Source organism: Numida meleagris, chromosome 5 (assembly GCF_002078875.1).
Source record: "Numida meleagris isolate 19003 breed g44 Domestic line chromosome 5, NumMel1.0, whole genome shotgun sequence".
In the NCBI taxonomy this organism is placed as follows: Eukaryota; Metazoa; Chordata; class Aves; order Galliformes; family Numididae; genus Numida; species Numida meleagris.
Window position 1 is genome coordinate 45,175,051 of NC_034413.1, and position 14,727 is coordinate 45,189,777.

General features: G+C 36.9%; 1 protein-coding gene across 11 annotated transcripts in view; it reads right to left on the reverse strand.

Annotated features, from left to right (window-relative positions):
- Window positions 1–14,727, reverse strand: part of FAM126B (family with sequence similarity 126 member B) — a 59,281-nt gene that overhangs the window by 13,529 nt on the left and 31,025 nt on the right. For 9 of the 11 annotated variants that reach the window (XM_021400822.1, XM_021400813.1, XM_021400820.1 and 6 more), the window contains 7 exons: window positions 13,628–13,807; window positions 11,279–11,359; window positions 9,525–9,640; window positions 8,559–8,654; window positions 5,656–5,808; window positions 4,928–5,015; window positions 464–623 (listed from right to left, as the gene is read on the reverse strand). In XM_021400822.1, coding sequence (XP_021256497.1) covers window positions 464–623; window positions 4,928–5,015; window positions 5,656–5,808; window positions 8,559–8,654; window positions 9,525–9,640; window positions 11,279–11,359; window positions 13,628–13,807 — 874 coding nt within the window. The remainder of the gene's footprint in view (window positions 1–463; window positions 624–4,927; window positions 5,016–5,655; window positions 5,809–8,558; window positions 8,655–9,524; window positions 9,641–11,278; window positions 11,360–13,627; window positions 13,808–14,727) is intronic. The other 2 variants (XM_021400823.1, XM_021400821.1) reach the window with 1 other exon arrangement.

Below are 14,727 nucleotides of genomic sequence, written 5' to 3' on the forward strand. Positions count from 1 at the left end.
AACGTCTGAATAATAACATTCATTTCCCAAGCTATTTAAGATGGGAGGGCAACTGAGTTTCAGAGTGGATCACAGAAATAACTGAAATTGTACACTAAACCCTACCACTACAACTTTATGTTCTGTTATAATGGAGGAAAAAAAGACTTTGTAAACAATTTCCAGTCTCTCTTTTTTTCCCCCCTTTTCTTTTTAATTGTTTTTTTTTTTTTTTCCTTTAAACATACCTCATGGTTTTTCACCAAATCAAAATCAAAACAAACACCCCAAATGTTCATGATCATGTAGTGCTCTGAAGATGTAAAATACTATACACTGTTATGGAGAATCATTTTTCAAAAGGAAAAAAACAAAAACAACCATGACCAACTGTTCCGCAAACATTCAAACTCAGAAGCCAAGTAACAGTGATGGTGATGAATACAGTACATTACAGTACCTGCCACTGGAAAAGAAAGCTCACCTTCTCTCCTCCAGCGGTGACGACGGATAGAAGCTGTTGTAATGGCAGTTCGAGAAATCCTCGGCACTGTTGGAGTAACTTCTACTTTCAGTACCTTCTGGCCTTCTTGGGATGCATCAGGAGCATCAAAGGGCAGTGAGTTCTTCATGGCATTTGCAACCTAAGATGAAAGTAAAATGCTGTACTACTACCATCACTGACCATGCTAATGGCAGTATTACATCTCTTTAGATCCAGAAGGGGAAACAACCAAGAATAGTTAATTACACCAGATCCCAATCCAGATGGACAGTCCCATCCCCAAGACTCACAGTTGATAACTAAGTTGAAAAGTCATCACAAGCGTATTCCCAAAACTACAGCCAAATTTTCTCTATTTTTACTTTTTCCATGTAAATCATTTTGTTCTACGTTTGACATCTGTACTAAGAGTGGTAACAATCTACATAATAAATTCTCCATCCAAATGGATGCAAAACAACAAGAAAAATACTATTAATGCTGTATGACAAGAATGGTCACAGCACAGGAGACACAAGACCAGTTTCCACCCTCCACCTCCATAGGTCTCTACGGCATGTAGAGTATTCAGCAAAAATAAAGCTGTTTTACACAATGTTTTAAAGCTTCAGAAAAAAATGAAAGTGAATTTGCCTTGATTTTCCATAATCCTATTGACTTTATACAACCAACCAGCAATAAACAGACATTTTATACCTAACATTACAGCCTCTATAATATATCTTTTATATTTCACAAATATCTGACCTCCTGCATGGTTCTTAGTCCTCATCTAATGAAGATAAATAAGTAAAATAAGGAGGCCAGAGATAACTGGACATAAAGTAAAACAAGCATGGAAAGTGTATGTAGTTAATTCCTATAAAATACTATTTACCAATTGTTTTTATAAGACTTTGGGTAGTCCCCATTACAGCATGTAATAATCATTATGAAAAGTAACTTAGTGTTGTCTCCTAATGGATTTTCTCTTGCATTAGAAAATGAAGTTTAAAAAATAAAATCATTTTGCAGTGGTGCAACTTCAGAGATCAGAATTTAATGTATGACAAGAGAAACACCCCAAATAAATGTGCTTTGCAAGTCTTAATTATATGCAATCTACCTGTTAACCCAAGACAGCAGGAACATAAACTCTTTACAATAGAAATAAAACTATAAGGTGACAATTCTGTCCACTCAAATGAATTACAGATCTGATTTAGAATACACAACTTTGAAAGCTTTTTTCTTTTTTTCTTTCTTTCTTTTTTTTTTTAATTGCATAGTAACTTGTGCTTAGCTGATGGAATAGTATCAACTGTTTAGAACATTGCTACAATCCAGCACTTCCTAGTTTTATGCTGAAAGTAACATTTTCATACATTCCTCTCCACCAAATGAGAGAATTAAGATTCAAACTTCATCCATGTTGTCTCGATATTTTGAGGTTGCCAGAGGCCTTATAAATGTAAGGGACATTCTACTAATTCCCTAAAACTTTCAAAGCCCGTATGCACCAAATCTGCTTACTTAATGAAGTTGTCTTCGGTTGGTATTTGCAAAAACACAAGCAAGAAGAAATGTACTAAACCACTATAATATGATTCTATCAGCAGAACCATATTTCTATGATTTGCCTTGTGAAGATCTCAAATAATGTTCAACAAAAATAAATATGTCAGCGCATATAGTATGCCATAAAATCTACATGAATTGAAAGTGTTTACTAGTATCACAGTAAAATAAACCATCCTAACCATCCAGCAGCCATGTGAGAAAATGAAACTCATTCGAACAGTAAAGTCAGAGGTGACAAGCTATTAACTAAATCTAAGACTTTTCACTTCTTAGGAAGCTACAACAGCTGCCACATAGCTGATTCTGAACTTCTCCAGCTTCTGTTGTGATCTTGTAACACCACATCAAACACCTCTGCTGACTCTGTGTCTGACTCTAAAGTAGCCTAAAGATTCTTGGCACCATTACAGGAAACACTCTTTATCATTCTGTCTTCCACTTGTCCACTTCCAATACAGCCTTTGCTAGTTAATTCTCTCAGATTCATCACTTGTTAGCAAATTGCTCTTCTACTCATATGTAGTCCTTCTTCCATGCTGTCATCTTGAAATGATACAAACCTCACTGTGGTCACCCTAACCTTGACCTCATTAGAGACTCTGAAGCTCATTTCTGCTGTACTGACCCAAAGCGCATCAAGCTCAATCACATAAAGTGGTTTGCCTTCTGATCCTCCACTTTGCTAGAGTTCCACCCTCTTTTGAATAGGTACCCCTTCGCAGTATACAGGATTAAAATCTGAAAATTAGTAGTAAAAGGCTTTCGCAGTAGGACTTGAAAGTGACACAGCACTTGTCACAAGTACAAATTGTACCTCTGGGGATCAAGGAGAATCATATGGAAATAAAATTAAGCAACAGTAAGATTTGGAAATAATCCAAACAACCAGCGTGAAGAAAACACAGCCCTTCTCTGTCAGAAGGGAAAACAAAGGAAAAAAAAAAAAGAAAAAAAAAAGGAAGAAAGAAAAGAAAAAAAGAAAAAAGCTGCAAAAAAAACCCTTTGTCTTCACCTTTCTTAATACTAAGACGCATTGATCCAGCACTAAAAGGTGTGGTGTGTCTCATCATTATGATGACTGATTAGTATATCCATAATTATATAAACAGCCTGGGTACAAAAATATAAAAAGAATCCTACTATGGAAGATGACCTAAATATTAAATGGATTTCAAAGAATTTGCTGCTGCTAGGCGATTGTAAGCAGAGATCTGAACTTGACCGAACTAGATGTACAGATGATATTTTATTTGGTGAAGTAGTTTTGTGCTTAAAATATACAGTTTTATGCTGCTATATTATTTACATCTCCTGGAGACTACAACTAGATGAAAGGACTCCAACCTTTGAAAAGATCTGGAGGTTTGCATATATAGTGTGAGGCCAAAGATATGAAGATCATCTTTTTATAAATCTGCTGATTTCTTGAAAGGTGCTTTTCAAAAACCACTGTGAAATAAGCTGTGAAACAAGGCAAGGATAAGAGCGAGAAAAAAAATACGCAGATGTATATGCACATATGTGCATGAAAAATCTGACAATTAGGAAGTGAAAAAAAAATTGGTGATGTCATGACATCACCAAACAATGGGTTGGAGCAGCAGAACAAATGTTGTAAAAACAGATGCTCTAGAAGATTCTTAAAAGTCATCTCCAAAGACAAAGTGATTAAAAATGAATAATCAGGACTGAAAATTGTCATGTCATCAATTGAATTACATTCCAGATCCTCCTACACAACTTTTCAATGTTGTATTTTGATAAGAAGGTCTAATACGGCAGATTCAACATTTAATTTAAAACTTTCAATCTGATGGAGCAATGAGTCATTTTGAAAAGGAACCAGCTAATATACTAATTCAGTGGATACCAACCATTTAAAATGCAGGACTCTCAGAAAGCCTGTAGATAAATTTTGTAGCCAATATTAATTCATCAAGAGAATAATTTTACTTGATTTACTGGAGGAGAGAGCGATGTCAGATTGCCACAGAAAAAAAAAAAGCTTTTCCCAATCCACTTTTTTCTCAGTTATGTAAAAGCAATTAAATTTACTTTTGTTATTTCATAAAAGCACCAAAGGTTTCTGGCCACAATTCAGAGAAACTGGGATATTCTATTCTACTTAGTTTATTTTCTTTAACGTTCCTTCTTATTTTAAGTCTTGCTCCTACATTTCACATAAAATAAAAACCTTACATTCCTCCTTTTCCTTTGTCAACCCCCTTATCCTCCATCTGTATCCTGCTCAGTTTCACCTCTTTCCCTATTTCTTTTTTTTTCCCCGAATGATCAAAACAACAATTCTATTGGGGGGAAAAAAAAAAAAAAATTGATCATATGAACATCACTTCATTGATGGTCCACTGAAGAAGTTAAAGATTATGATTTGTGTAACTTTAATTAATTAAAATCTGACCCTGAATCTGGATAAAGCTCCTCTTCTCTTACAGTTCTATCCTCTTGCTGTTTTTCTGCCGTGTTATTAGTTAAACCACATAGCATATTCTAAAGTCTTCTGAAGGTCTAGATACAAAGCATACGCCTTTTTCCAACCAGTGTCCTGTAATATATAATCATTCAGTTAAGCTTTTTTGAATTAGTCATCAGTAGCTGGTGCCAAAACAACAAACATTTTGATCCAACTGTACTACATTAGAAAATACTAGCTTTCTGCATCAACAAGTACTAGGAGAACCCAACACTCAAGCAGAAAAAGCATGGTGTAAATAACTATGTTGAAAACACCAGCTGTTAACAACCACTTGCATTTGGGAATGCAGTAAATGGCCACAAATGCTTTCATTATGAGTCCATTTCAGAAATATTTCCATACTCTTCTTGATAATCAAGTCCATAAATTTCAGCAGATTTTTTTCTTACCAACAGAGGTTGTGAGTAAAGTTCAAGCTGCGCTCTGTAAATTATGTCCTCCAATACCTCCTGGCCGAGATCCCATTGACCATTATATCTAAATGTAAAGAAACAAATTTATCTTCCACATCTTAGGAACTCAGATTGGCTTTTTTTTCTGTCCAAATTCAGCTCTTCCCTTCTTCCTTTACGTTTTGTACTATAAACAGGTAAGTTTTGTATTACTCTTTTTGATATAATGAAAAAAGATGCTCCCTGTCACCTCAAAGTGAGACAAAGCTGACACTGTAATCAGGACAAACTTAAAGAATGAAAAATGGGGTCATGATATAATGGTTTACTTAGTTCTTATCAGAAATGGATTTTTGCTACCTCAGAAGCTACTGGCATTCAAGAGGACTGCATTTCATCAGGCTATCTTGGCATCCAAGCTCATTATGCTTGTTAACAGGAGGTTATCTGGTGGTAGTAAAAACTCAGGAAAAGATGAAGCCAGGAGCCTCCTTCACTCCAGTACCTTGTGCTGGTCCTTCACCACCTACTCCAGTGCTGACAAAGATATTTTCAAATTATCAGTTGGCTGAGTGAGTAAGTAACAGGAAATATGCTAACTGAGTTAGATCCTCGTATCATATTAGGTTAAATTCATTTATTCCAATTTTAAAACAACATGCATTTATATTTTAATTCATCTAAAACCAGTCATTTCTACTACTACCAAAAGACGATCTACTTACATAGCATAATAGACACCTGTGAGCAGCTGTACCATGAAGTCAGGGTCTAACACCACTCTACCACAGTGTTCTTTCCAGCGTTTCTCGTGCTGCCGTGGAAATCCACTCACACACAGCCTGAAAAAAATATACCATTGCACCAAAATGTTGGTGCTAAAATGATTTTAACTTTTAAAACCTGTTTTTCAAAACATAAACTCACAATGTAGAATATTACACTGTTGCTCTTCCAATCATTAAAGCAGTTTAACAACAGTGCCTTGAGATATAACTTGCTGATAATCCAGAGTGTTATTCCCATATAGCCATTAACTCTGTTTTCTTCAAGTCATAATCAATTTCTAAAGAATAAGAGTGGCAAACCTGCCAAGATACCAAGTACAAGGAGGCTGTGAATGCTTCATCCCTGGAGGCATTCAAGGCCAGGCTGGATGTGGCTCTGGGCAACCTGGACTAATGGTTGGCGACCCTGCACATAGCAGGGGGGTTGAAACTAGATGATCATTATGGTCCTTTTCAACCCAGGCCATTCTATGATTCTACGATTCTAAGACTCTCCCAGAAATTCAGTTAACAAACCCAATTTTCTATAAAGGAAACATTTCAGTGGTATAGAACAGAGACATGTCATCTCCCATTTTATGTACGCTGCTGGTTAACAAAGATACCTTATTCTTGAGAATTGCTTTCAGCTGCCTTCTATTACAAATAAAACCAGAATTAGTTATGGCCCTTGACAAAGGGACTGTCTTGCCACATACTGCATAGCACTGACTCTACCATTAAGAAGAAACAACACACCAGATAGATTTATTCAGAACTTTGACATTCAAAATGTATATGCAGAACATAGAAACAATACATGGATATTAATACATTCAATGTAACTGTATTGTTTGTTTCTCTCATCTAGTAATCTGGTACTGTGTAGATTCATTTTCCCCTTTAAAACTAGGGAAGTTATTGCATGGACTCCATGAGCACATATGGACACTAAGCAAAACAGAGAAAAGCAAAACAATGAAAATACCAATTAGCCACACACACACACACACACACACACACACAAAACAAAAAAACAAAAAAAACCATAGCCTTCAAGAGAAAAACAAAACAAAACCACAACACAAAGAAGTATTTCACTGCGTTAATGCTCTTATCAGAAAATGACAAAAAATGAAAGGTAATATCTAAAAGGTCTCCCAGCTATCAGCTTTAAACTGAACCCATGCAATCTATTGTTTTGAAATATGTTTTGCAGCCTCAGCAACAAAAACTTCATTCTGGAACGCAAACAGTACCACAATGGAAATTAGCTGCTGACTATGTACAGTCCAGTCTTATCACCAATGCAAGGTACATAGACCCAAGTAAATATGCTAATGGCTTTTTAGGCTGCACAGCAGACCGGGAGCACAAAAGCTTTGAGAAGAAACCACAAAGTGAAGCTTGTATACAGTTATACAAGGAGGATCCAGGATGTTTCCCTTTCAAGATCACACCATTCTATGGAGCAAAATGATTCCTGCTCTAAGTGTACACTGCTTAGATTATAAACTACCACAAAACTAGTGAGTGTAATACTCAGAGTATGAGTTAGAATGGAGTTTACTGTATGGTTCCATTAACATGTCCTCAGATGAGCAACATCATTGCTTGTTTTAGCTGAATGAATACAGCTGTGGAAAGTTAAATTTAGAAGGTTAAGGAAAATGACTGCAGCTTAGAATTCAAGTTGAAATGGGATTGTTGTATTACGCATATTACACAACTATGATGGCATAACACAAGAGAAAATTACACAACTTTTACTCAGTTCTTCATAAAATAACTTTATTGTTGGAAATAGTTTGCTACATCCAAATTATTGCTGTTGCTGCATTGTTTCAAAAAATAAAAAAAATCCTATGTTGTCTCTCTCCTCTCTAACCAAAGAGTAGATCTAATTTTCAAAGGAAAATTCAGCATACTTGCCAAATTCAGCAGTTATACCTCAAATGAAGATGATGGAAGCACACCAAGAACTGACCGGTTTCTATCATAAATCAGAGGAGAGAAACAGGCTATCATTCTACCTGAATGTGTGTTACTACAGAATACACATTTGTCAGAAGCTAGTCTGATCCTTTATTCTTATGTAACTGAATTGCACGTAATTAATTTATTTCAAGGCAGTACTGCGTTGAAGAAAACAAGCTAAATTAAACATTTTTTAAAGAGATCCCTCCTATTGGAGATAGGAGTGAACTGATCTCATTTTAGACTAAATTGCTGGTAGGAACTGGCAGATGGGAATATCAGAAATACTTCAGATTTTTCAGAGCATAAAGCAGGGATCTTTGCCAACCAGATGCTTTTAAGGCTGTTCAAGCAGAAGATTATATAAAGGACATGTGTAAGAGTTTGAGAAATCATGGTACTGAATTCTCCAGAAAGTGGGATATCATTACTGAGGGGGACAAAACAAAAAAAATACACAACCTAAAGCATGGAATACTGTACCAGCACTTCATTTAAACTATCCTCAGGAACAAGAGTTTAATATTTGGAAGCAGAAGAAACTAAAGGTATCCCTCACAATATTCTGAAACTAGCCATACTGAAAAGTACCTGAATGATATATAAATCCAATACATACAAATCAATCTGAGTAGCTTCAGAAAATCTTGCCCAATTTTTTTTTTCCTCCAGATAACAAAAGGTTAAATAACTGGAACTGGAAATCCAGTGCAGGAGTAAAATAATCCAAGTACAGCATCAAATTTCCAAGTAAGGCGCAGAACTGACCAAAAGTTGTATTCAGTAATTTAAAACATGTAACAAGTAAGTTTATTCTTTTCTGCTAGATGAATATTCACAAATCTAGATGTACACTGAAAGACTTTCAAAGGCAAGTGTCTCACCTGGAACCCATCCTACAAAGGGACTGGTAAGAAGAGGCAGGCATATAGACAATAGCAGAATTGTAGCACAGCATGAGAAAGCTCAGCACCTCAAACCTGAAAAGAGACAAGATCAAAATCTTGCATGGTTTAAATTCTTAATATTCCATCTGAAATTTAAAAAAATAATTAAAAAACCTTACAACTCAGTTTGAAAGTCACCTCCAAGGAAAAAGTGTCAGAAATAAACACACAAATCCTGAAACTCTCTTCCACTGTAACTCATTAACTTGAAACAGGATATTAAAGGTTCACTTTAAATTATTACTGAAAACCATTAGCATATGCAGGAATTATCAAGGAAATGACATGTCATAAAATTTGTCCAGGTTGCTACAGAGCTGGACAAGCCTGCAACATTTTAGAAGTTATTTTACTAGGTTTTCCAGAGCTAGTTTTAAACACAGGTAAAGCTGAGAGTCACTAGAACAGCAGGGCACTGAACCAGCTCAGAATCAGCTCTTCAGTGTGCAAGAGACCTGACTAAAAAGGCTGGTGGCAATTACTAATAATGAGTTGAATCGCAATCTACACGTCCTCACGCAGTAGAAACAGGAAATCTTGTTCCTGAGGTTTTTCATCCTCACTTCTTTGCATGCATTTGGCTCCATCCCTTTCTGTCCCGTGGAAAAGGCAATGCCAGCCTTCTGTTACACTTTCAGTAAAATTTGAGTAGACAGGCATAAACTCAAAAGATACTCCTGACAGACACAGAAATGACAGCGAAGTTATTCACTTCTAAATGAACTATTAACACAAAAAACTGGAAGCAAAAAGAAGAATATTCTCCAAGTTTACTGGTTTACTCTCTATTTCCAAGCACTAAACATTAAGAAAGGACTGACCACAGTCTATTTGGTCTTAACGTTTAATGACTTTTTGATCGTCTAGTGAAGCACCACAAACGTTACAATGCATCCAACCTACCTGTTCTGTGCTGTGAAGGTTTCTCTTTGAGGATGAAGATCACTGTAAACTACTCTAATGAGATCATGCTGACAGAGAGCTCCTTCAGTTAAAGCCATGGATCCAATAGTAGAGGGCTAGAAGTACATGGTGAGAGGGAGAAGAAAACAAATCATAAATAAAAGGTCTCCAAAAGCATTGAAACTCCTAATAATGGAATCATAGAATTATAGAATGGGTTAGAAGGGACATTTAAGATCATCTAGTTCCAACCCCCCTGCTATAGGCAGGGACACCTCCCTCTAGACCAGGTTTCTCAAAGCCCCATCCAGCCTGGCCTTGAACGCTTCCAGGGAGGGGGCATCCACAACCTCACTGGGCAACCTGTTCCAGTGTCTCACCACTCTCACAGTAAAGAACTTCTTCCTAATATTTGGTCTGAATCTACCCTCTTCCAGTTTAAAGCCATTTCCCCTTGTCCTTTCACTACCTGCCCTTTTAAGAAATCTCCCCCGGCTTTCCTGTAGGCTCCCCTTCTAGGTACTGGAAGGCTGCTATAAGGTCCCACTCAGAGCCTTCTCTAGGCTGAAGAGCCCCAGCTCTGTCCTCACAGGGGAGGTGCTCCAGCCCTCTGATGATCTTCATGGCCCTCCTTTGGACCCACTTCAATAACTCCTTATCTTTCATTTGCCAGGGCCCCAGAACTGGATGCAGTACTCCAGGTGGGGTCTCACAAGAGCAGAGTAGAGGGCAGAATCACCTCCATCGACCTGCTGGTCACAATTCTCTTGATGCAGCAACCTAGGATACAGTAGGCCTTCTGGGCTGCAGGCGCACACCGCCAGCTCACATTGAGTCTTTCAACAACCAGCACTCGTAAATCCTTCTCCTCAGGGCTGCTCTCAAGCCATTCTCTTCCCAACCTGTATCTGAGCTTGAGATTGCCCCAACCCAGGCATGGGACCTTGCAGTTGGCCTCGAGCATGTCAACTGCATCACTCAGCTTGATGCCATCTGCAAATGTGCTGAGGGTGCACTCAATCCCACTGCCCATATCACCTACAAAGACATTAAATAACACTGCTCTCAGCACCAATCCCTGAGGAACGCCACTCATCATCTGTCTCCACTTGGACATTGAGCTGTTGACCGCAACTCTGAGTACAGCCATCCAGCCAATTCCTTATCCAGCAAGTGGTCCATCCATCAAATCTATTTTTCTCCAATTTGGCAACCAGGATGTCATGCAGGACAATCAACCAAGTCAAAATACACAGTTGTCTTTTAAAAATGAAAATAATTACAACATCTAAAAACATTACATAATTTCATTATCATCAAAAGCATTAGAACAAGTGAGAGTCATTTTCAATTTTGATCATTGCATAGTCATCTAAAGTAGGTTTGTCCTAATTGCACAGGCCTTTTGTACAGCAAGAATAGAGAAAGAAAAATGATTCCTAAGTTCAACTTGTGTTAATGAGGAGTTACAAAAGGAAATGGATTACTTTTATCCTAACACTTAAGAAGCAGCCCATTTGCAACTACAACATAACTAACATAATTAACCTCTGTACAAAGTGGGCACTGTCAGCAAACATTTTACAACATTTACATTTCTTTTCTATTACTGCTACTGATTTAGATTACACCAATTGTTCCAAGATAGTAACACTGAAAACAGGATGCAACCAAAATGGTCTGCTGCTCCAAACGGATGCAGTTTTCATTGCTCTAATAGACCCAAGTCTAATTTACCATAGCAGTTGTCTTACCTCATGATATATCGAGGGTTTAGATAATGAAGGGATGGTGAAAGATAAAACTTTGTTGTTTCCATCTTTGTCAGCAATTTCCTGCATTTAAAACAAAAATAAACAACAGGAGAGAAAAATAAAAAAAAGTAAACAACAACAACAAAAAACAAAACTACAAAAAAGCACAAAGAACAAAACTAAGACAGGATTTGGAAAACTTACAGAACTCCTAAAACCCATTTAAAAAGTAAGAAGTTAGATGCTCTGATAAGACCTAATGGGAAAGACCGTCATCACTGACTGCACTTAAAAAACATCATTGGCTCCTTGATCTTCCTGACTTTGTCAAAAACCAAGAAGTAAAAGCTTCTCTAGCCCACCTTTACATTATGACATTTACGTATAATAGAATTGCATAGTGGAGCAACACTAAACTTTAAACCTAAATATATAGACACATGGGGGTTGATGAGTCACTTGATGACAGAAGGACAGTACTTCAAAATGAATGCACTACAGAGAAAAGGTGAAATCAAGGAGACTGGTGAAGTCTCCTCAGGAATTCTATCAGTAAGAAATATACAGTGTTTTCTCAAAAGGTTTTCAAACCAATTAGATTTTATAGTTGACAGGCTACTTACTACATAAGCAAAAATAGCAGTTTTTAAAGCCAATAAACTAAAAGCAATTACATAGGACATAGGACTGTATCAGAAAGCAGTCTAAAATCATGCTATCGTGGTTTTATGATTTGTGGCCAGTATTCCACATCATAACATCATGCAGTGCACCAGGAGTTAAAGAGTTAATGCTGCAGCTCTGGTCTCAGAAGAGAAGAGTGAACTACAGATCCTGGAAGACTTCATTATTCCGCTTCCATTTTCTGGTTGGTGGGAAAGATCAAACTGACTAGGAGTCATGAGGCTTCCCTTCTTTTTTGCCTGCCTTGGCTCTGTGTGCTCACTGACCATCTTGGCTACAGCATTAGAGTAAGGTCTTTGGTTTTTCAACACTCTTTCTCTCATTTATTTGATTTATTAGCTTCAATTCCAATTAACTTGCATTCTGTTACTATAATTAGTAAACTAAGTTTGTTTTCCTCCTCAGATTACTGCCGCTGTTTTTTGTTGTTTTTTTTTCACCTCCTTGTTACTTTCCCCTTCCTTCCCCCTTTCATTTGGGTGGGCTTGTGGGCCCACTGTCACCGACACAGATCTAGAGATAAAACCGTGACACTTGCCTTTCCACTTTGTACTGTGAATTTCCAAACAATACGTTGAATCATCCAAGTTTACATGAAACCCTAGTCCAAGGTAACACAGTTCCTATAGTGGGTTTTAATGGTCACAAGGGGAAGAAAACTGATGGAATTTAACACAATGCAAAGGATTTATTGTTGTCCTTCTGAAGATTGAGAAAGTAGCTTTACTCTTTCAGTATGTGTAGATGTGCAGAAAAATATCAACAGGACCAAAGAAAGAAATAGAGCTAGTTATTGTCCATTTTGAGGTCTCTTTCTTTAGCATCCCAAAAGAATATGAACTACAAGTTTCAAAGGGACCACAGAAGGACTTCTATGAGAAAACTGATGTCAAAGATGAATATTCAACCTAGCAAACAGTACCAAAAATCAGCAAGCGGGACCCTCTTTTTTCTCCATTAGCATAAATCTAAAGTAACTGGATTTTCCAGTTGTTAGGGGTGATCTAGACATATAGCAGTAATTTTTTTTTTTTTTTATTTTTAAAGAATCACAATGTCTCATTGGTCTCATCACAGGTACAAAGAAAACACAGTTAAAAGAAGTTCGCTACAATATGTAGATCGAAGGACAACATTTTGGTATTATATGCTTTATAGTTACATTTAAAATCACACTTCCACTTAAGACAGTGTCTACCTCAGAAGTACACATGCATCTAAACACTAGCATGCTCAGTAGTTTCAGCTTCAAATTGCCTGTAAAAATAAACTATTGAGAGTAAGACAGGAGGGAAGAGGAGAGAGTGGTACAGGAAGATAGACCAATGACATACTGATATGCACGTAAAAGTTGTATGTTTCAACATTAAAGAGGGCTACTTCATTTTCTTATGCATACAAATACATAACACTAAGAAAACCCGTGGGATGATCCTTTTGAGTTAAAATGTTTGTTCCAAATGGATTTACAACCAATAACAAATGTTTTTGCAAACATGCTTTTACTAAACCTTCACAACATTATGCTTTTTTCTAAATATGCTTGAATGCAGTCGCATTCTAATTTTATATCTACACGTTGTTCTAATAATTTATTCCTACCAGTCAGTGATGCAAAACTTCAGATCAAAGCTTTCCTCAGCCATCCGCCCATGCCTCACTTACCAAGTTGTAAATGCCAAGCAGCAGTGCCTCAATGCAACCATTACTTTGCCTATCCCTGCTGGCAGTAAGACGTAGATACACCCAGATCAGCTCTGGCAAAAATTGCAGTGTGAATCTCTTGAGCCGAACTTCAGAACTACGATATAGTTCAAAGAGCTGGTGGCAAACAGGCTCCAGGAGCTGTGAAAAGACAAAAAGGGTAATGAATTACTCTTAGGCCTCTCTAATGAAGGAGAACACAATATCAAATATATGGGCTACACAATGCAGCCACTGAAGTCAGTAAAGATGACATCTGTCACTGTCAAGTAAATGAACAAACTAAAACAATATTTGTATTCATTTTAAGGAGATCTGTAAGTATAGACTTGAGGGGAACTGGTATGCAGAATTGGGAAATGTGGCTTTACTACAACCATCTTGGTCTTTAAGAATACTGTTTTCTAGGGATGTCAGTATGAGATTTACTTTGTATACAGATAATAATTTAAGGTATGTGACAGATTAATGGCTTGAACTACGTGGAACATATTAGTTCAGGGGTGCAGTTATAATGTTTAGTACATTTAGTACAAAGGTTGGAGATTAGTAGAAGCTACTGAAGATAAGTCTATTGACAGAAACACCAATTAATTTCTTAATCTACTCCATTTTAGTCTCAAACCCAACAATTATGTATTTGCTCAATATAATACAAATAGCACAATAATTTGTCTAGTCATCAGGATCTTAATACCCAGAATTTCACATAGGGTTCACCACCACTGCTCAGAGGTGTTCTTTGATTTGTTGCGAACTATCCTCTAAAACCCTTTTAACAAGTTCCTTGCTATCATCAGAGGAGAAGCAGATAAACATATAATGCCATAAATCTGTATGACTGTAAAGCTTAACATAAACCTATTTAGACTTTGATATTTTACTCCAGTACATCACAGCATAAATTTTGACAGAATTTCTATCAAGATAGCTGCTTTAAGAGAGCATCAATTTTACAGTGCTCGAGAAAAGGTGAACGCAGTTCCATTCCTAACCCACAGTACCCTGGCCAATGAAGCATGCTATTTACACCACTGATTATGTAAGTCATAACATCACAT